This window comes from Microtus oregoni, unplaced genomic scaffold (assembly GCF_018167655.1).
Source record: "Microtus oregoni isolate MIOR12 unplaced genomic scaffold, Mior012 000003F_ref0000135, whole genome shotgun sequence".
Classification (NCBI taxonomy): Eukaryota; Metazoa; Chordata; class Mammalia; order Rodentia; family Cricetidae; genus Microtus; species Microtus oregoni.
Genome location: NW_024543062.1, coordinates 15,953,698 through 15,976,033, shown reverse-complemented (window position 1 = coordinate 15,976,033; position 22,336 = coordinate 15,953,698). Strand labels below are relative to the sequence as shown.

General features: G+C 45.3%; 1 protein-coding gene across 1 annotated transcript in view; it reads right to left on the bottom strand.

Annotated features, from left to right (window-relative positions):
- Positions 1–22,336, bottom strand: part of Tmem132d (transmembrane protein 132D) — a 624,928-nt gene that overhangs the window by 323,724 nt on the left and 278,868 nt on the right. Inside the window, exon 3 of the mRNA XM_041648864.1 lies at positions 9,221–9,367. Coding sequence (XP_041504798.1) covers positions 9,221–9,367 — 147 coding nt within the window. The remainder of the gene's footprint in view (positions 1–9,220; positions 9,368–22,336) is intronic.

Genomic DNA, 22,336 nt, shown 5'->3' with positions numbered 1-22,336 from the left:
GAGTCAGGTTCCCATGAGAGATTGTATCTCAAAAAATAAGACAGATGGAAATGGAGAAGTAGCTCAGAGAGCATTTTCTATTCTTGCAGAGAACAGGAATTGATTCCTAGCACTATCTGGTAGCTCACAACTGTCTATAACTCCAGTTTCAGGGGATCCTGCACCCTATTCTGGCCTTTGAAGACACTGAACACACACATACATACACGAAGGAAACACCCACAGATGTAATTTAAAAATAAGGCAATTGGCCCCTAAGGAATGATAGATACCTAAGGTTAGGTACTGACCCTTACCCACATACATGTGTTCATGCACCTGACATACATGAACAGGGACATACATGCTGGTCTATACACAGAAGCAAAGAGGTGATGTTTTATATGACTGTGCTGGCTAGCTTTATGTCAAGTTGAGTCAGACTTTCAATTGAGAAAATGTCTCCATCAGATTGGGGGCATTTTCTTGGTTGACAAGTGATGTGGGGTAGCCCAGCCTGGGCTGGTGGTCCTAGGTGCTATAAGAAAGCAGGTTGAGCAAGCCATGAGGAGCAAGCCAGTGTGCAACACTGGTCCATGGCCTCTGAATCAGCTCATGCTTCTGGTTCCTGCCTTGAGTTCCTGCCTTGGCTTCCCTGGTTAGTGGACTATATACTATATACTGAAATAAGTCTCTTCTCCTCAGGTTGCTTTTGGACCTGATGGTGTGTGTGTGTGTGTGTGTGTGTGTGTGTATGCATGTATATGTGCATATATATATATATATATATATATATATATATATATATATATAAAACAAACTAAGATAATGCCATTATTCAATATTTCTCCGCCTTAAAATCTTACATTCAGATAATTCCTGGTGTTGAACAGGATGGGGCCACCTCTCACCACTGACAACAGACACACTTCTTAACTCAACTGTTCTTTGATGAACATGCCACTAATCTTTAGCTTTAACTTTCTGCTATTTTCAAAGGACACTCTTATGAACATGGCCCCCATGTATCCCACCTACATCTGCAACCGAAATGGTCCAGTGCTACCACTGCAGGCTGTGTGACTTTGAGTCACAGGCTTCTGCAACAGTATCCCCATGCATACATCTCCAGCAATGTATGAGATATCACTCTCACCCTCATCCCAGGAAAACTCTTTTATTGTTTCCATATCTGCTCTGCCGATACGCACAGGGCTCATGCTATTCAGGAGCATGGGAAACGACTGTGATGTGCTAGGTTCCTAAAGCAGGATTTACTACAAATACATTGGGCTGGGAAAGCTCCTGGTGGGCTCTGAGTCAAAATAGGTAAAGATGGCACCATGCATCCTCAACACAGACTTTGTACATGATTGAAGGGCTTCAGTGTTCATACTGGAGAATTCCAACTCAGAGTAAAGAGAAATGATCTAGCTTAAAGGATCTGAGTATAAGGTCTGCACTCTGCTTTAAGGCATGCTCACGTGACAACGTGAGAACTAATCTCTATATTACTATATTATATTACCTTACTCCAATACTTCATATGTCCCTCGCCCTCTCTTTCTCTCCCATCAAGTCCAATCTGTGCTGCTCATATACTCCTGGGGGTGGGATCATCTATTAGAGCATGGTCAACCTATGAGGACTCAAACCCTTTAAAGTAAACTGACTCTCCCTGCACCCCATCAGCCATCAAGACCAAATAGCTCCTCAGCAGGGGATGGGGGAGACATGATCCCTTTCCCACACCACGCAGGAATGTTAACTGGCTCAATTGTGTGAAGACAGCCACAGCCACTGCAAGTTCATGAGAGTAGCTTTGGTCACATCTAAAGGTCATTTTCTCTCTGGTCCTCCCTGACTTTTGGCTCTTAGATCATAGTCCTCCAATTCCATGAAGGTCCTGAGCTTTGGGGTGAAGAGATAGTACCAATTGTGGGTGAGCATTCCATGGACACATATTCTCTGCACTTTGACCAGTTGCCAGTTTCTCCATTAAGCACCTTCCTCTGCACAAACAAGCTTCTCTGGTGGGGACAGAGAGCATCACTGATCTATAGGTAGAAGATATGAACTTAGAGGGAAGTTTGGTACTAGGTACGTTGAGCAGAATAAATGTAGTAGCTTCATTGCTGGGGCCTTGAGCTCCACAAATACCAGCATTTTAAAATTCACATTCAAAGATTTTTTATATTGTATTCACAGAGCTCCAGGGTCATCTCTAATCCCCAAACTGTAGAATATTCTTCTCCTAGGCATCTTTTATAGTCACTCAGCTCATGTAGCAGTGTTTCCAAGACTTGACTGACAGTATCACATCCTGACCCTTCTGGATATAGTACATTCTATTTATCTCACCTTTGGGTTTTCAGTTACTGTGTGATTTCTAGCTTTTGGTTAGCATAGTGCCTGACTCTAGAAACCTGAATACACACGCATTTCTTGTGGGTGCTGGTTTTCTGTTCTGGGCATCAGTTTAATAGAGGAGTGTTGACCCTAACTGTCACTCTGTATCCACCACATCATAATATGGTTGTCATTCTTCTTTTCTTTTTTTATACTAATGTGTGATTGGTTTCCAGCACTTTTGCTTTCTTATTTTTAATATTTCTCATCCCAGTTCTTAAAGTTCCTGTCTCCTGGTACTCTTTCTTCCCCTGCAGTGGGGTTGCTTCCTGTACAAGTGACTCTAGTAAGTAGTGATTTATCTTTTAATACCCTCCTGACTCCCAGAAGTTTCTTCTTCCTACAGGCTTGACTTGTCTTTGTGACGTGGTGCTCAGATTCAATCTGAGCACCCTGACAGGCTCTGAGCTGTTTCATGTGAGAAAATCTTATTTGTTGGGGGTCTGACCTTATTTCTTTCTGACCATTATAACTCTATTTGCATGTGTACATGCCCCTGAGACATTTCATGTTCTCACCTATACAAACGTTCTGTTCCATTTTTTTTAATTTATTTATTTATTAAGGATTTCTGCCTCGTCCCCACAACCGCTTCCCATTTCCCTCCCCCTCCCCCGATCAAGTCCCCCCCCCTCACCTGCTCGAAGAGCAATCAGGGTTCCCTGACCTGTGGGAAGCCCAAGGACTGCCCACCTCTATCCAGGTCTCGTAAGGTGAGCATTCAGACTGCCTAGGCTCCCACAAAGCCAGTACGTGCAGTAGGATCAAAAACCCTGAACAGAGAATTCTCAACAGAAGAACTTCAAATGGCCAAAAGACACTTAAGGTCATGCTCAACTTCCTTAGCGATCAGGGAAATGCAAATCAAGACAACTTTAAGATACCACCTTACACCTGTCAGAATGGCTAAAATAAAAAACACCAATGATAGCCTTTGCTGGAGAGGTTGTGGAGAAAGGGGTACACTCACCCATTGCTGGTGGGAATGCAAACTTGTGCAACCACTCTGGAAAGCAGTGTTTCGGTTTCTCAGGAAATTCGGGATCTGTTCCATTTTTTTAAAGGTATAACTGAGATTGGCTAACTCTTGTCTTCTCCAGGCTGTACTTTCAAGAGCATTCCCTGAGTTTCGAGCTGATGCTAATGTAGGTTTCCATGGGAATGTGACAAGGGATGATGAACGAGAGGCAAGCATGGTCCCCTCATCTAGTCATTCCCTGCAATCCCCACTATGTTACTTCTTTGTAAATTACTGAGACGTGTGCTGGTCTCCATGCCGCCCATGTTGCTCTTGTTCGCAGTGTCAGGCAGAACACTGACTCTGAACTGGCACATGGTCCGAAATAACTAGTGCCTGACTTTTCTCAGCTGCCTGGCATAGCCATGTCATTCTGTTCTGACAAGGGATGGAGGTTAGCAGAAGTTTCCAGAAAGGTCACTTAAAGAAAAAAAAAGGGTTGTGACGGCTAAGAAGATCCTTTCCTGTCACTTATTTGACCTGCTTTGCTGACACAATGTTTGGCACTCCTGCAGCTATCTTAATCCACGAAAATATAAGCCAGGAGCTAACAGGGTGTGGAGCAGAGTAGGTACCTGGGAATCCAACGGGACCAGGAACTGCAGCATCTGTCCTGGCAGGCCTTCTTCATTGCTCTGTCACGTGACTAAGAAATGAATGTCTATCTTAGTCAAGCCATTTATTGCCAACTTGACACAAACATAGAGTCACCCAGGGTAGAGGGACCCTCACGTGAAGAATTATATTAATCATATTGGCTGGTGGCATGCTTGGGACAGACTATATCAATTGATGGTGGATGTCGGTGCCACTGTGGGTGACACCATTCCCTAGGCAAGTGGATTCTGAGCTGTATGTGATAGCTAGGTGCACATGAGGCAGAGATAAGCCAGCTAGCATCCTATCCTCCTCCATGGTTTGGTTTCTGTTTCAGGTTCCTGATTGAGATCCTGCCCTGGCTTCCCTCAATGACGGACCGTGACCTGAGAAGTGTAAGTCAAATGAATCTTTTCTTCCCCAAGTTGCTTTTGGTCATAGCGTTTATCACAGAAAATGAGAACATTAATCTTAAGAAATACAGTTTGATATGTTTCTGTCAGGCATGACTTTAGTGTAGCTTCATGAATTCAAATACGGCCATCTATAGCTAAAGTACAAATTAAATATCAATTATCTCTTTTTGCAGCTCATTCTATTACTTAAAATGTATCTGTTTTAAAATGAAACACATTACCTACAGTAAGTGGAAAATCACCATTGCATGGACTATATAGAGGATCATTATGAGAAAGACTAATTTCTTTTGATGCATGCCTGCCAGTCTATAAAATGTTGTCAAGAAACCAAGGCTTTAAAGACACACAGTCTCCTTAGACAAAAAAGCTAACTGAGCATGAGCCAGAGAGAGAGCCAATATACAGCCTCTCTCTCTCTCTCTCTCTCTCTCTCTCTCTCTCTCTCTTCCCCTCCCTCCCTCCCTCCCCTCCCTCTCCTCCCTCTCTCTCTCTCTCTGAGATAAACACCTCTCCAGGCTGCAGCCATGCTAGGGAACTCAGATGTATGCAGGTGGGTATCCGTTCAAGTTTATTCAAACTTAACTCTGTGTGCCAAGAACATCATTTGCAGATTTGCCATCGGAGCCTCTGGGAAACCCCCGTCCAGGAGAGAATTTTACACATCCGGCTTTGTACATATTTACCTAAGTCAGGGCCATGGGCAGCAAGACTCTGAAACTGTAGAATGGGATCTGGGGGCAGAGAGCAATTAGTTATTCTGCTGTGGCTTTAGGATCTGTGCAGGCAAATCAAAGCAGATCTGATCGCCGAGATAACGGCATTGAGATGAGGCTCTCAGCAAACAAACTTCTTCAAACAAGGAAGATGAACTTGAGGGCGATAAGAGATCCTCACTAACTCCCGCTGAGCTTGTCGCTGATACGAAAGTGGCTCCTTACCCATGAAATTGCACCTGTCACAGCGACTTCACTTCATTAAGGCAGCTTCCTGATCCGAGCAAGATTATCGGCAACACACAATCTATGACTCTCCAGCTAATGAAGACTGCCTCTCCTGAGTTTCCAACAGCTGAGCTCCGAGTTCTGAGACAGCTGAGCATCGGCCAGAGAGAAGAAAGGATTTATAAAGCAAAACAGCCCCTCAAGCCAAACCCACCAACATTATCTAAACGTCAACTCAATGAAACATTTTCCAATTATCCTCAAGAAAAAAAAAAAAAACCTCGCCTCGCTTCAACGCCACCTGAAATAATGGCCCAAGGTTCCCTTGATTCCATTCTATGAAGACAGAACTATAAAATGAAAGGGGGTAACTATTGAAGATGTTAATAAATATGTGGTACCTAATAAAAATATCTATTTTCATCTTGCATATTTTGCTAAGTTGAAAACAGACACAGGATGGTGGTGGGGGAACCTCAGATCAAATGACTCACGGTAGAAATTAATTTATATTCAGCCTTTTCCAGCTCCCCAACTCTGCCTGCAGGAATCCCAGGTATCAATCTTCTCTGGAGTTTTTCTGGGACAGTATCTATTCAGATAAATATGCTTCTATGTTTTCATTGAGTGGACTTCTTTGAACTCATAAACAAGTGATCACTTCAAAAGTATGCATTTAGACTTGTATCCTAATGCATATGTTAACAGAGACAGTCTCATTCCAGACTTTATTAGAATTTATCGAGCAATTATAGGCATCCTCCTGCATACCAAGCACTGCTCAGACGCTAGGGACATAGCTGCAAATGAGACATGATTCTGACACCAAAGGAGATTCTGATCTAGACTTCTTCATGAAGTTCAGTTGGCAGACCTGTCATATCAGGAACCCACACTGTGTGCGTGTGTGTGTGTTGTCATTCTATAAAAGATACACATTATCAGGTTGCACAAGCCCAACACCAGCATTGATAGATACATGCTTAATATACTGTGCCCTCATACTTACATAAGGTGCTTCATACATAGGCTCATGCATGTCTGCATTTCCATTATCTGTCCCCTAAATATGAACCAAGCATTGGACAAGAAAAGCTCTCCAAATTGGTGGCATCATGACGCTATATTCTTCAGAAGGAAACACCTGGGTAATATGTCCAGAGTCTTGGTTCTTAAAGGAGACATTGATAGAGGCACAGGACAACAGCTGACTGCTCCATACATTAGAGCACTTAGAAATGACTTGGAGACGCAATGTACTAGAAGACCTGGGCTGTCAGAGTCAGAACCGCAGGAATTGTATGATGAGGTGAGGGGCCACCCTCAGAGTGCTCTGCTCTTCCCTTCTGTGCCCAAGATGAACTTGGCCAATTGTAATGAGAAAATAATAACTTATGGTGGTCCAAATCCCATTGTATCCATGGGCAACATTACTGCTACTATCAACGAGTATGGTAGATGGTGAACAATGGCATGAAAGAAAATGAAAGTAATTAGCTAGGACCCTTTCCCCCACTTGTCTCTCTTTCTGTGGTAGAGGATTAAAAACATTTATTTAGCAAACATCTAGCCATCAATTCCATCCATCATCCATTGTCCATCCATGATTTCACTCATTTATCCATTCATCTGTCCATTTATCTATCTATCTATCTATCTATCTATTCATCCATCTATCCATCCTTCACCCTTCCATCCATAATCTATTAATCTAAATAGGTATCATTTACTTTTCTTCTTGTTGTGGCCAAATACCTCATAAGGAGCAGCTTTAGCTGCTGTGGAATAAGCTTTCTGTACACTGTGAATACAATTACTCTTATTGGTTAATGAAGAAGCTGATCAGCCTATAGCAAGGCAGGATAATGTTAGGCAAGACAATCAAACTGATGATACTGGAATGAAGAAGGAAGGAGTCAGAGGAGTGGCCAGCCAGATGCAGAGGGAACAGTAGATGACTGTGTTATGCTAACAAAGGTACCACCGTGTGGCAGAGCATAAATAAGACATATGGGTTAATTTAAGTGTAAGAGTTAGCTAGTAATAAGCCTGAGCTAGCGACCAAGCATTTACAATTAATATAAGCCTCTGTGTGGTAATTTGGAAGCAATTCTCAGGACGGGAAAACTCTGCCTATATTAAGGGACGAAGGGTTTCTTTTGACTCATAACTTATGTAGGGAAATGGTCCATCAGAGTAGAAAAGGCAAGAGTGTGAGGTTGACTGGGCATGGTGATGAATACCTTTAAGTCCAGAATTTGGGAGGCAGAGGGAGGCAGATCTGAGGCCAGTCTGGTCTACAGAGTAAGTTCCAGGACAGCCAGCCAGTGCTACACAAAGAAACCCTGTCTTGAGAAAAACAAATAAACAAACAAGAGCGTGAGGCAGGTGGTCACATTGCATCTGCAATCAGGAAGTGGAGAACAGACAGGAAACAGAGCCTCAAGGCCCACCCTTAGTGATCTACTTCCTTGAGAAGTTCTCACCACCTCCCAAACAGACCAGGAGCTGTGACTCATTGTTCAAACAAATGAGTGAGCCTATAGAGGACAGTTCACATTCAAACCACAATACCATCTATCCATTCATCCATCCATCAATCCCAGCTTCCACACCCACCAATCCCTCTGTCCACTGCTCTCCATCATTTCAGGCATCTGCCTGTCTAGCCTCATGATGTCGGTTGGCTACATGACACAAAGTCACTTTACATGAGGATGGTGCTCCCTTGGCAAACTGGCTTTCTCTCACGGGCACACTGGGCCAAGATCATATGTAAGACCAACAAGTCCCTTTGTGTGACCCGTTCCTATTACAGGGCAGAGCTCAAACACCAACTTCCTCTTTTCCTCTCAATTTTTTTTTTTACCAGTCATAAAAAAGGAGGAACACAGACAAGAGCTGCTGTAGGTGACCCAGATTCCCCCAATTAACATCAGGTAGCAGAGCACAGGGAGAGACTCAAGACAAAGTATCCCTGACTTGGTTTCAAGTGTTTTTGATAATGAATGGGTAGAAGACACCTCCATATCGTGGGAAATAAATGTATTTTCCAAATACTGAGTTTTGACATTTTAAACTGCGTTCCAGGAACAATGTAATACCTGCCTAGATTCATCCTTTGATTTTTTTTTTTTTGGCTCAGTTTTTCAGTAATACGAAGATCCAGAAGAAACCTAAAAGTGACAAAGAAAATGTATGTGACTAGACTAGGAATTCTCCGAAGCCACAAATAAGGTTCCGGGAGAGAGGAATAAATCAAGAAGTCCTAAGTCGCCGAGCCGTTCTTTGCCCAGCTGCGAATTGCCGGTTTCTAATTTGGTGGCTATCAGAGGCAGATCCGGGTTTTAATTTCTCCCTAGAGTGATTCACGATTGCCTGTAATTCCACAGCAGGTGGCTCACTGTTCCATCAGAAAGTGCCTGTGCACAAATACAATCATATGCATTACATTGACATCGGCTCCCAGAAAGGTGGCTGCATACACCCTGCCTGCAAAAGAGGGAATGCTCCCGTGTTTAACACACCTGAAAATACTCACGTGGTAAGAGACAACCTCACGATCCTGACACCTCTGATAGGAACTGAAAGAAGTGTCAACTTCAATTACTGTTAGATGCCACCGCATGGAGAGGCCCTGGCACATGGTAAAGTTTCTATGGCCCTATGTGGGTCCACTACGAACAGGACCCCCATGGCCCCCATCTGGAAGACTCCACCTATTTTACCTGGAGACAGTAATGTCAGATTGCACCCACCACATACAAATCGCAATGGAATCAGCTAGCCAACTTCGGAGCAATAGGAAGCCACCATGGCCGAGACTCCGAGCATGGCGCATGCCAGGTGGGACTCACCTCTTCTCTGCGCCAGCAGATTTCTTCTGACAGATGAGGACAGCTGGTGCATACTTCCCAGTATACTCCGAGCTCTGCTTGACATCCCAGATGGCAGGGCTGCTGGCTCTCACCCCAACGATGCTCACTCCTTTCTTAACCTTGGCCCTGTTAGAGACAGGAAGTACATGTTTGAGACAGTCCTGAGACACCCCAGGTCCAGGTCAGCAGTGGTACCAGGGACGTGGTACATTGTAGCTTTGCATGTATGAGCTCATGGGGAATTAGGTTTAAACACAAATTTGTAGCCATCTTCCTATCTATCTGTCCTAGTCCCCCACCCCCACCCCAGTCCTCAGTCATCCCTACTTTTACAGAAGGAGCTAGGAAAGTATGTTGGCCTTCAGTGAACAGCTGTTGCATATAGCAATGGAATGTCTCTATTAATTAAAAGACAACACACAAAACAACAGCACTAAAACCTACCTGGAATCGTTTATGGTGAGAAAACCAAATAAGAACTGGAAGTAAGCCAAATATAGAGAGGTAACATTCATAGGGGAGCACCTGCAGGGGGAGGGTCCTGAGCAGAAGACCATATGAACACCAAGCACTACACCTGATTTTCCCAACAGTGTCTGAGTTCCACAGAGAAGCACTGAGGCTCAGACAGGTGAGGGGATGTTCATAGGCCCCTGCACATAGAGGTGCTGGGCTGAACAGGGCTAGCCAACCTCTATGTTTCTGCTCCTTCCTGACAGTCTTATCATCTTTGTTGCCATAGCCACACCCTCCATCATCATCATCAGAGCTGCAAGCCCCATCTTCATCATCACCGCTATGACCTCCATCACCATCATTTCCTCAACCTCCATCAATATCACCACCAAAATCCTGGACATCATCATTATCATCTTTTCTTCTTCATCATCACCACCATCCCATCATCATGATTCTCATGACAAACCTCACTCCATCATCACTACCTTATGCTTTCATCATTATCATCATTACATTCCTAATCTTTATCATCACCACCACAACCTCTCTCTTCATCACCATTACCACAATGTCCATCTTGATCATCGCCACAGCCTCATCATCATCACCACGATCCCCGTCTTCTTCATCATCACCACCATGAACCCCTCAACATCAACAATATCTCTACAATATCTCCATCACCAACACACCTCCTACCTTCATCACCATCATCACTACATCCATCTTTATCATCATCACCACAACTGCCATCTGGTTCATCGTCACCACCACGTTCTTCATAATCCTCTGTACTCTGGATCACTTACCACCAACCGGATGCTATTTTAAATGTTATGGTTCTATAACATTTCATCCTCAAATACCCTACTAGGTCAGTCACCATGGAAAATTGTATCTCTTTCATGGCTCTGGAGTAGAGGAACAGGCCTTGAGCAGCAGGAATGACAACACTCTTGGCTCTCCCTGTATCACTGTGAACTCCTGCCATTAGAGCTGATAAAAGTGAATATATTCATTCTCTCTGCTACTCACACAGAGTTGGTTGGCTTGCATAGTGCTACCCAATATCTACTCGTGATTTAGCCAAGGACACACTCAACAAGGCAGTTCATCTTCCATCTGAGACCCCATTTATCATCTTCCCTCTTCCCTTCCTCCATCATAGAAGGGGCCACATGGTCCCACAGGCTTTTCTGCAAAGTACAAACACCCCTGCCCTTGCGCTGAAGCTGGATAACGGAGGTCCTCTTTGCATGCAGGCCCTTGTTTCTTTCTAAGAAATTTCAAAAGGAAAAAGCCTACATGCGATGAGAAGAGGCAAAAGGACAACACAGTAATTTTCACAGTTTGATTGACAAACTGCCTTGTAGATTTGAAGAAAGCGTGTTTCCTACTGTGTCTTCCCTTTCCGAATCCTTTGGGAGAATGAAAAGGGCTTAGAAGCTGAAGCACCGAGGGAGGCTTGGACGCTTCTAGTCTCCTGGGGATACTGGCCGCAGTCTGTCACATGCTCAGCCTTACACCCACGTGATCAGAAGAGGAGCCCCCAGTTCCTGTCTTCACCTCAGAAGTCCCCAAGGAATGGGGCATAGAAGACAGAGACATGCCTTTCCTTAAGTATTTCTACTTCTGTTGGAGACAATTTTACACACAATCTGCAGGAGAGGACCTGAAGTCGCCATGCTCCTGGAAGGCCGTCAGAAAGATTTCAGTGGCACTGGGAATAGGATCCGGGAGAGTTCCCACCATTCCTCAGCTGAGAACAGTGGGACTCTGGGTTGACGCTACACAGACAACACGATTCACATTCAGCACCTGGGTCTAGAAGGGCCAGGAATTTTGGCCACCTTCCGGACAGAGGGCACCATGGGACTGGTCCCCAGTAGAATCCTGCACTCCTGGGCTGAGGTACACTCCTCTCAGTGTTCAGCACTGCATACAACATTGCACAACCGTTTGTTTGGGGGAGCTAGAGTCGTGCTGTGTGGCTTCACAGGGCGAGGATTCTAGGAAGTTGTACCTGGCTTCCTCTGGATTTGGCCCATGTCCTTTTCCCCTCTGGTTACTATAGTTTGTGTGCTTTTCGAGACATAAAGCTGAGCAGCACACGTGACTATAGGGTAAGCCCTCTGAATCTGCCTAATGACATGTTGAACCAGTAGGTGGTCTTTGGGACATGGCATTCCCTACTGAAAGACTATACTTCCCAGATCCCCATATGATCTATAGGAATCATTTCCTTCCCTATAAAGGCTACAGCCAGATGCTTCCTGTGGGAAATTTTTCTCATCCATCCATGTAGGGTGAGATCTGAGATGCCCCCTTATTATTTTTTTTTAGTCAATAAACATAGTTCCGCCTAGAGGTTAAATTTGAACGCCCCCATTTGGCCCTTTCCAGCTCCTTTAATCCTAATAATATAATAGGGACAACCCCAGTACTCACAGTTAGTCTACAACAGGAGAAACGGACGACTTATGGTCAGCTCTGGGAGTTAACACGAGGAGTTTTAGAAACAGATTGTCATGGATAGCATTGCTTCCATGGGGGAGCCGTATGTGCTTTGTGGGGGTTTTGTTTTCTCTGGAGTCAGGATGGGACCCAGGGCCTTATGCACGCTTGACGAGCACTCTATCACCAGGTGATGACACCCCCAGTCCGTGCTTTGCGTTTCACATGACTATACTAGCAGCTGCTTTGGATGCATCCATTCACAAAGGTGAGGTTTCATGTACAAGTCTCTGTACTCAGGATACTCTCTGGCTAAATAAGTTCTGACTTCTGCTTTGCGCAAACCTGACTACATTATAGGCATTCGGGCATGCTGATGAAGGGGCTGAGGAGATGGCTCAATGCAGAACGTACTTGCTGGGCAAGCATGAGTTTGATCCATAGCATTTATATAGAAGCTCGGCACAGAGGAAAGCAGTTGGAATCCCAGTGTTGGGGAAGCTGAGATGGGAAGATCACTGGGGCTTGCTTGTCAGCCAGTCTGGCCAAATCAGTGAGCCCTGGGTACTGAGAGACCCTATTTCAAAAGCAAGGTGAAATAATTGAAAATAGTCGAGATCAGGGTGTGGTCTCCAGATGTATCTGTGAAGTGTTGCACACACAGAGGTCTACGGGTGTAAAACTTCATTCGCCGTGGACAGCTATTCTTTCGAGATATGTTAGTATGGATTACAGAGGCGGCCCCAATTACTGCACGCTGGAATTTTATTGAATCAAATTTGCTTTAAATAAATAGGTCATCAGCCTCTCTTTGGCAATCTTTTTATTATGTGGTAGGTATTGGTACCTAGGCCTTTGCTGACGTGTAATGGGCTCATATATTGTTTAGATTTTATTCCTAAGTAGGTCATTTAGAATTTGGATGATGTTTCTCAGTGAGTGGTCTTTCAAATGTACAGGGTTATTTATTTAATCCATGAATGATCTCAAGTTTTCTATAGCTACAGTGGTTTTGAAGAAGAAATTCTTTCTAAGGTTTATTGCAGAACACTGGATTTGCCTGTCTCACAAACAGAAAGACTTTGCTGAGAAACCACACATACACACACACACACACACACACACAGCCGGTGACTCTGACACAGAGTGGGAAAAAGATGTTTGCACGGTGGAGGCCTGCGCTGTGTGTGAGAATCACGTACAAATATATGCAAGCTTGGCCACCTGCTCCTTGGAGATAGGTCCATAGTATTTGTAGAACATGGCGCACCTGCGTTAATCATTCTGAAACACTCCTTCCAGAGTTACAAGTAGCAGTGTGTGGAAGCTCATAGCAGGCAGTTCTTAGAACCCGTGGAGACTGGCATCACTGGGTCTGAACCAAACGTTAGTTCCTTCTTTGTTTATGACAAGCGGGTTCGTTATAGTCATTAATGGAAGTTTATAACCCACTTGTGGTTCCATAAATACAGGTTACCCTGACAGCCTCATTACCAGCGATAAACACAGCACTTGATTTCTGAAGACACTTTACCGTAGATTTACATCTAATAACACATCCACCACAGTTGAGAGCGAGAAAGCCATAATTTTCCCCAGAGTATGCCCAGGCCAGTGAAGGCTGATACAGACAAACCTGCTTGGGCTTAGAGGATGGCATGCCTTTAAAACATAATAGAATAAGCTGTAAAGTCTAGACAGGTGCATATGTATGATGTAAGTATCATGTATATAGCATATGCACATGTATACCCACACTGCCTCAAACACAGGACTCAGGAACTTAATTGATAGAGCCAGGACTAGCTAGCAGCCTGGACACCAAACCGAGGGGCATAGTGGTTAATGTTTTTACCTCCATTTGCCCCTCACATCCCAGCCTCTGTCCTCTGTCAATGTTGGGCATGATTCTAGACCCTGCATTCAGGGTATCTGTCCACCACCTTATAAAAAAGGTTGACAGTTGACCCAAGTCAACCTACCCAAAAGCCCTCTTCTAGGAATTTACCAAGCACTGGGCCCTGATAAACCTCCTATTTCTCTCCCTCCTTGCCACCTTGCTTCTTCCTCTCTAGTCTATGACATTAACATATGCAAATAAGATTTTCATTATCATATGCAAATTATCATTTAGCCTCAACATCTGCAAGCAATCCATTCCATTGAGGTCAAGACATGCAAACTGTCCTTTAGTAGTAACATATGCAAACTGTTCCCTAATATTAACATATGCAGGTTGTCCCTTAACATACCATATGCAACAAGCCTCGTGCATTAACATAAGCAAATGAGCCCTGAATTAATATGTGCAAATTATCTTCCAGCACTTGCATGTACAAATGGCCCCTGTCATTCGCATATACAAATTCACCTGAGATTAACTTATGCAAATATCTCTAAATCTAGCTCTCCCAGGCTGTTCTTTAGACTGTGAAATAGCCACCACTCTCTCACCAAGTGCCTTTCTGAACTGGCCTAGAGGTGGTTAGTTCATCTGCCATAAGGCTGACTGAGGGGCTGTCATCTACCCCTAAAATAGGCTTGCTTTGAAAGAAGGCACTGCATTTCTCTACCATAGCTGAGAAATTCACAGCTGGCCTTCTTGGTGGTAGGTGCCTCTGATCCACTCCGATATTCAAGGATCAAAGCAGATCCTGGTCCTGCCTTTTCCAGCCCATGGTTTGCAGCACCTCTGTCATGAGCACCCCAGCCATTGGAAAAAGGCAAGTGGCAAAGAACAGGGCAGGGCAAATGGACAGTGCAAACTCAGGTGCACTCACAGTCTACTGAAAGCATCTACCGTCTTGGCCACATGCTGTTACAGGTGCAAAGGCTTCTGGGAAGCCAGTTCCCACCTGGCTACTGAACCTGCCTGCAGTGTTGCCCAAGGAGAGCTAGGATTTCCACCTCAGTTAAATGTGTCCTGCGTCCTAGAGACCACAAGCAAAGCTAAATCCCCCTGCACCACTGCACACAGAGTCACTACTACAGAGAAGCCCCACCTGAAAAGCCACCAGGGGGCACTCAATGCAGGCACATTTATGAATGGTTTGACACGTGGATTATTAAAAGTACCTGTGTACAGCTGGGCAGTGCTGCCATACACCTTTAATCCCAGCACCTGGGAGGCAGAGGCAGGCGGATCTCTGTGAGTTTGAGGCCAGCCTGGTCTACAAGAGCTAGTTCCAGGACAGGAACCAAAGCTACAGAGAAACCCTGCCTCAATGATAAACAACAACAACAACAAAAAGCGCCTGCGTGCTCAATAAAAGAAATACAAAAAGAATGGAAGTTAGAAGGGGGATGAAAAAGAAGTAAATTGGGCTTAAAAGGAGAAATTTGAGTATTCTTGTTCCTTGTGAGATTTATTTAAAATTTGTGAGTGCATATATGTGTGATGGAGGAAGAAAAGAGAAGAAATGGAAGGAGAAAATTGCGACAAAGAGGCCTGGGGGGCAGGGTGAGACTCTGGCACAAGTTTAGTGCACACAGAGTTCAGAGCATTGAGAGGAAAACCTTGGGTGGCTTACAAGTACAGTACATGTGTCCAGAGGAATGTTCTGGAACTAGCAACTAATACTTTGCCAAGCAGGGATGAACACAACCTGCAATCCACAATCTGCTCTAGGATTCTCTGGAATCTGACAATGGGAGGAAGAAATGGGCCTCCAGGCTGCCTCCTGTTTAAGAGAGGCTTGCCAGAAGCAACCTTTCCAGAGATCCAAGGGATAAAAACCTTTCCAGAGCCTCATCTCCCAGAGCACAGAGTTCTGCTAACCACCAGCACCCAGCACCCAGAGCTGCATGAGGCTCTCCTGTCTGCAGACAGCACGGGCACTGCTTAGAGCTGGACACCAAACACAGGGAGGGATGCTGTACAGGCCTCCTGATCAATGTGGGAGAACACACTCCTCAGTTCAAAGACCAGTAGATACCCTGCTGAATTTCTGGAAATGTTTCCTGTCCCTTGTTTTCTCTCATTAATAGTGGCCAAGAATAAAATAAGTTCCATTTTCTGAGGGGTGGTAGCCAGGTACTTCATTGGTAATCAGTCTACTTCTAATTGCTGAGTGATCAACTACACTGGTCAACAGGCATGAGCCTTCCCAGGCACCACTATCCATCCTGTGAGAGTCACGCCCCCATGTTCCCATGTTCCCTTGGAGAGGCATAGAGCCAGACCTTAGACCACAGGGATAAAGTCTTTACTACACCTCTTCCATCTCGACTTGGAGATTGTGTGGTTTGAATGAGAAATCTCCCCAACAGGCTCATGTAATTGACACTGTTTAAGGTTAGCAGAACCATTTAGAAGGTAAAGCCTTGTTGGAGGAAATATTTCACTGGAGGTAGGTTTTGAGAACATATGGCCTTCCCGTTTGATCTCTGCTTTCTGTGTGATTGATATTCTGATCTGTCAGCTTCCTGCTCTGGCTGCCATGCCATCCTCACCATCACGAAGATTCCCCCCACTGGAACCATAGCCAGTATAGTCTTTCTTCCATAAGTTGCTTTTAGTCATGGTGCCTTATTACAGAAACAGAAAACCTAACTAATACAAGGGCTATGCCAATTTATGCACGCAGCTAAGACAGACACAGACGGGAGAGCGGGACCAGAGTGATCAACACTAGCATGTTCTCCAGCAGGAGACATATTTGAATGTGCTGTGTTGACGTCGGCATATGTGTTTACGAAGCTGGCACTTGCACTATTGCTACACACAACACATCACAGGCAAAAATCAAAAGTGTTCAGATGAAAAATAAATATGTTGAGTAGTAATGGCTATTCTCTCGTTCCTAAGAGCCCCCTGGAACATCCCCAGGATGCCCCCCGCAGTAGAGGGATGTTCCGTTACCATACGGCACGTAGGTGCATGCTGAGATGGAGCCCAAAGCCCGCTGCAGGATCTATGTGTTCCAATCTCAGCAAGAGTGAAGGTTATATGGTAGTTTGAATGTAATTGTCCCCCATAAGCTCATAGGGAGTGGCACTATTAGGAGGTGTGGCGTTGTTGGAGTAGGCATGGCCTTGTTGGAAGAAGTATGTCACTGCGGAGGTAAACTTTGAGGTCTCATACGTGTTCAAGCCATATCTAGTGTCTGAGTTCACTTCCTGTTGCCTACGGATTAAGATGTAGCTTCTTCTCCACTTTCACCTCCTTCCCCAGCACCACGTTGCACTATGATGATAATGGACTAAACCTCTGGAAATATAAGCCACACCAATTGAATGTTTTTTCTTTATTTGAGTTGCTGTTGGTCATGGTGTCTCTTCACAGCAATGGGGGGGGGGGGGCATCCAGAAACGCTCTGCAGCACCTGGCTGTCAGACAGTTGCTACCTGTTAGAGGTTAAGAAGGAAAAAGCCAAAGGCCAAGAAGGATTTATTCGCCAGGAAGGAAAGACCCCATGCCTGAGGGGGATGGAGCCAAGAAAAGAGGCAGGTGTGTCATTAGGAGAAGGTGTGGTCAGAAAAGGATTGTAGCTTCTGAAGAGGGCGTAGCTTCCAGAAAGATATAGCTTCTCACTAGCTAAGTCCCATACTCCATGACTTGTGGGTAAAGCGTGGATTAACTAACCCAAAGAGGCCATTAAAGGTAGAGCCCGTGCTGTAAAATCCAAGGAGACATCCCAGGCTGGAGCCCACCCACGCCCTTATTCACAGGGCAGTTTTATTGACCTTCCAAGTTCAGGCTGCCACTAAACCTTTGCTGTGACCATCTTCCCATTATTTCAACTACTGTGCCATCTTCCCAGAATTCTGCCAGCTGGTCCTGGTGCACAAACATAATCATGCTGAAAGAATCAGCTTAATGCTAGCAGTCACTTCTGAGACTCCATTAGTCCATCAGTGTGTCGATGTATATGTGTGTGTATATAGTGTGTGTATGTATGTGTGTACAAGTGTGTGCATATATATATGTATATATAATATATATACAATGTGTGTGTGCGTGTGTGTGTGTGCATGTGTGTGCATGTGTGCCCGTGTGTGTGTGTTGTGTGTGTATATGCCAGATGGGTGAATGAATGAGCCAGTTACAGTTAATGAGTGCACTGAGAAGTAAGAAAACAACTGAATGTCCATGACGACCCCCTCCCTAGTAACATTTTAGTGACCATTCTCCTACGTACCTCTTTATTCATGCACTATCTATAATTCTATATAATCAGGACAAACCCCAGATTGGCCACACGGGCATCAACTGGAACACTCACCATCCAGGGAGGTTCTGGTCAAAGGTAGTATAGTATAAATGGGGCCTCTGTAAATTAAGCCCCACGCACCTTGGGCATCTGTATGTGGTGGCTGTGAATGAGGCATGCTGCTGTGACCACAGATCGTTCAGGTTTCTTTATCAGCTCCAAAGGTAACTAAACAAGCCTGATGCAGAGAGCTGCCTGGCTGCCGACCAACTCAGGAAAGGAATACCCAGTGAAGGGAAAACCCAGCCACAGAGCACTGCAGTTGGGCCTCTGTGGTATGAAGTTCCCTCCCAGGCCAGCTGCCTGCTTGGAAGACCCCTGATGTCTCTTGGGTGTCAGAGCCTCTGCAGTCCCAGCATATGCCAAGCGGCTTCCTTTGCCAGTATAGTGATCACTGACTTGTTCAGGCTTGCACCAGCGCTTAGAGCTTCCTACAGCCTTACAGCTCCCGGGCCCAGCTTTTCTCCTCACAACTCAAGGCAAACAAGATGGTCAAAGGTCTGCTTCTCCTCTGGCCTTAGCTCAGGGGAGACATGACAGAGATGGATGGAGAAGGTTGTCAACGCCACAATGTAGATGCTGAGGAGAGGTGACTCCCCTCTCCCAACAGAATACACTGTCTCGAGAGGACAGTGGCATGTGTGAGCAGGGCCAGGAACCAAGCTGTGATTGTTCTGCTTGGTCACCCAGTGAGCCATACAACAGACACCTCCTGAGACCCATATGGCTTCCAAGTGCTTTCCACAGCACTGGGAATGCACAGAGAGGAAGCCATATCCCAACCATTCTAGAACAAGTGAGAGACAGACACAGAGACGTGTATGTATGCATGTGTACACACAGGCGTGATGCTGATATCTCCTGTAGGTTGTTACTGAGGACTGGGAGTGGAGGTACTATAGAGACTCTCCTTAGTTTATTGCTTACATTCCTGCCAAGAAGCTATGGTGGGCAGAGGGAAACATGCAGACAGGTTCAAGACTGCATCTCATTTGATTTGCTCTCTATTTGGTGACAGGAATAGGAAAAAACAAACAAACAAATTTCCCTGGTCCCTATAGAAACTACCATCCAGCAGCTCAGAAGGCTATTTGCTATTGCTTGAAAGTAAAGAAGCCCCCAGGGGCTCATGTTTGGAGTCTTGATTGACAGCTTATGGGCTTGGGGATGTGATCAGATCATGAATACCTGATTGATAGATTAACACATTGACATATCAATAATAGAAAGGCCTTACTGTGGTAAAGGAGGCAGGGATTTGGAGGAAGTGGGTCACAGATGTGTGTATAAGGGCTAAGTCTTGTTCTGTTCCCGTCCTGTCCACCATGACATGAGATGTTCCACCATGCCTTCCCTATTGTGAGAGACAGAACCCTCCAAAACCCTGAACTAAAAACAGCAATCCCTCCTTGAGTCTCTCCCAGGCAACTGAGCATAACCAACATGGTTACCACACTGTTCAAATGTTCCACCACTAAGTTTTAAGTTTGGTGTGCAAGGTGCATTGTATATGTATGTGGGCACACATGCAAATGCAGGTGTGTGAGAGTATGTATGCATGTGGAGGCCAGAAGAGAAAGCCAGGTGCCCTTCTTGTTGACAGAGGTTTCTGGCCTGCCTGGTCCCACAATTATTCAGTCCAAAAGAAGCACTACATTAACTGTAAACTGATTGGTCTATTAGCTCAGGCTTTTCATTAACTCTTATAACTTATATTAGCCTATAAGTCTTCTCTGTGTTAGCCATGTGGCTTGGTACCTTTTTTGGCAAGGCAGTCATATCTCGCTTCCTCTGTGTCTGGGTGACGACTACAGACTGACCTTTCCTCTTCCCAGAATTCTCCTGTTCTCCTTGCCCCGCCTCTACTTCCTGCCTTGTTGCCCCACCTATACTTCCTACCTGGCTATTGGCCAATCAGTGTTTACTTAAAATACAAGTGACAGGGTAAAGACCATTGTCCCACAGCACCTTCTCTATTCACTCTCTGCTTTATTCCCTGGAGACAGTTCTCTTACTGGTTTTTAGCTAAGCAGGAAGGCTGACAAGTCCCAGCAATCTTCCTGTCCCTGCCCAGTGCTAGGGACACATGGGTCCATAAGGCCATGCCCAGCTTTTGCTGTGAGTGCTGAGGATGTAAACACAGGACCCTGTGGTTACACAACAAGGGTTCTACCCATGGAGCCATCTCCCAGCTCCTCGCTACATCTTTTTTATTTATTTTTATTTTTTATTTTACATTCCAACCACAGTTCTCCAATGCATCCCTCCTCCTGCCCGCTCCACCTCCCTCCAGCCCATACCCCATCTATTCCATAGCAAGTCAACAAAATCTGGTACATTAAGTTGGGGCTGGACCAAGGCCCTCCCCCAGCATGAAGGTTGAGCATGGCATCCCACCATAGGGAACGGGCTCCAAGAAGCTAGCTCATGTGCCAGGGATAGATTCTAGTCCTACTGCCAGAGGTCCCTCAGATAGTCCAAGCTTTACACTATCTCCCACATATGGAGGGCCTAGTTCGGTCTCATGGAAGCTCTACGGCTGTGGGTCTAGAGTTCATGATTGTCCATGAGCTTGGTTCAATGTCTCTGTAGATTTCTCCATCACGATCTTGACCTCCCTTGCTCTTATAGGTGAATATAGATTTACAAGCATCCTCAACACTCCCTGCAAACCAGCTTCTCTAGGTCCAGAAAGGACGGAACAGAAAGGGATCATATACATAAAGGACAGTAAAGGACAGGTGTGGAGAGCAGGTGAGACAGGACAGTCAAGGCTGAAGGCAGAATATGTAACAAACATGAAATACTACAGTCACTGGAGGGGTACCTGTGTTGCCAAGCCCTGAGGGCCAAAGGTTCTCCTCCCTGTAGGCCTGGGGGCTTTGATGCTGGCCACTAAGGAGAGGAGCATTATACCACCAAGGTCCCTCTTCAGTAGCTGTGGCTACAGAGGTCTAAACACCTGCACTGGTGCTGATGTTACTGGAGGCTGGAGCTTCAACAGCTGACAATGCCTGGTCATTCATGTCCAGAGCAACAAATCCCCAAGCTGCAGATAGAGAGCCATGAGCCTCTGGCTCTAAAGCCCAGAGCAGTGGGCCACTGGCTCTCAAAGCCTGGAGCTGGGAGTCTCTGGCTCTGCCAGTGTAGTCCCCAGGCCTGGGAAACTCTGGAGCCTGGGATTGCCAAACCCTAGTAGTTTCTCTCAGCTATTCACAATCCTTATGTGACCAGAGCAGAAGGACCCGAGGCAGATCGGATCTGAAACGCAGAATGCCTCTAGGAATCAATTCTCACTTTCTTCCTAGCTCATCTTGAAATGATTACTAACCAGCTCTGACCACTAGCAACAGAACAAAAGCAAGTAAGACAGTGGCTTGCACTTCAGCCTCAGATATTAGACACAGGCCTGAAGCTTAAATCTGCCTCTGGAGTTCCAAATTTAGACAAGTCAATAATCTCCACATAGAAAATGGGACAGATATTTACAGAGAAGCAGCTCTTGGGTGACAGTGCCAGCAGCAGGATTTTATAACTTGGGCCACCTCCCAGATCTCAGATCATTGCAGTGCATAGGGGACCAAGATTCGCTTGATATTCAGGGTTTGGAATAAGTCGTAATTTTATTGTTGGTGAAGAGCCTCAAACCTCTATTTTCACCACACACCTACTACAATTGCAGGCTGGTTTCTGTTTCTCTCGAGATGATCAATTTTTGAAGGGAATTGCTCAAACATACATTAGTTGAAGAAAACTTTCCATACCAAAAGCAGGATGCCAGCCAGCAAACACACATGTTCTAGGATGTCTGTGGGAGGGCTATAGCTTTTATGTGTGTGTGATTTTTTGAGACTGGTTTTCTCTGTAGCTTTGGAGCCTGTCCTGGAACTAGCTCTTGTAGATCAGGCTGGCCTTGAACTCACAGAGATCTGCCTGCCTCTGCCACTGCTGTGATTAAAGGCGTGCACCA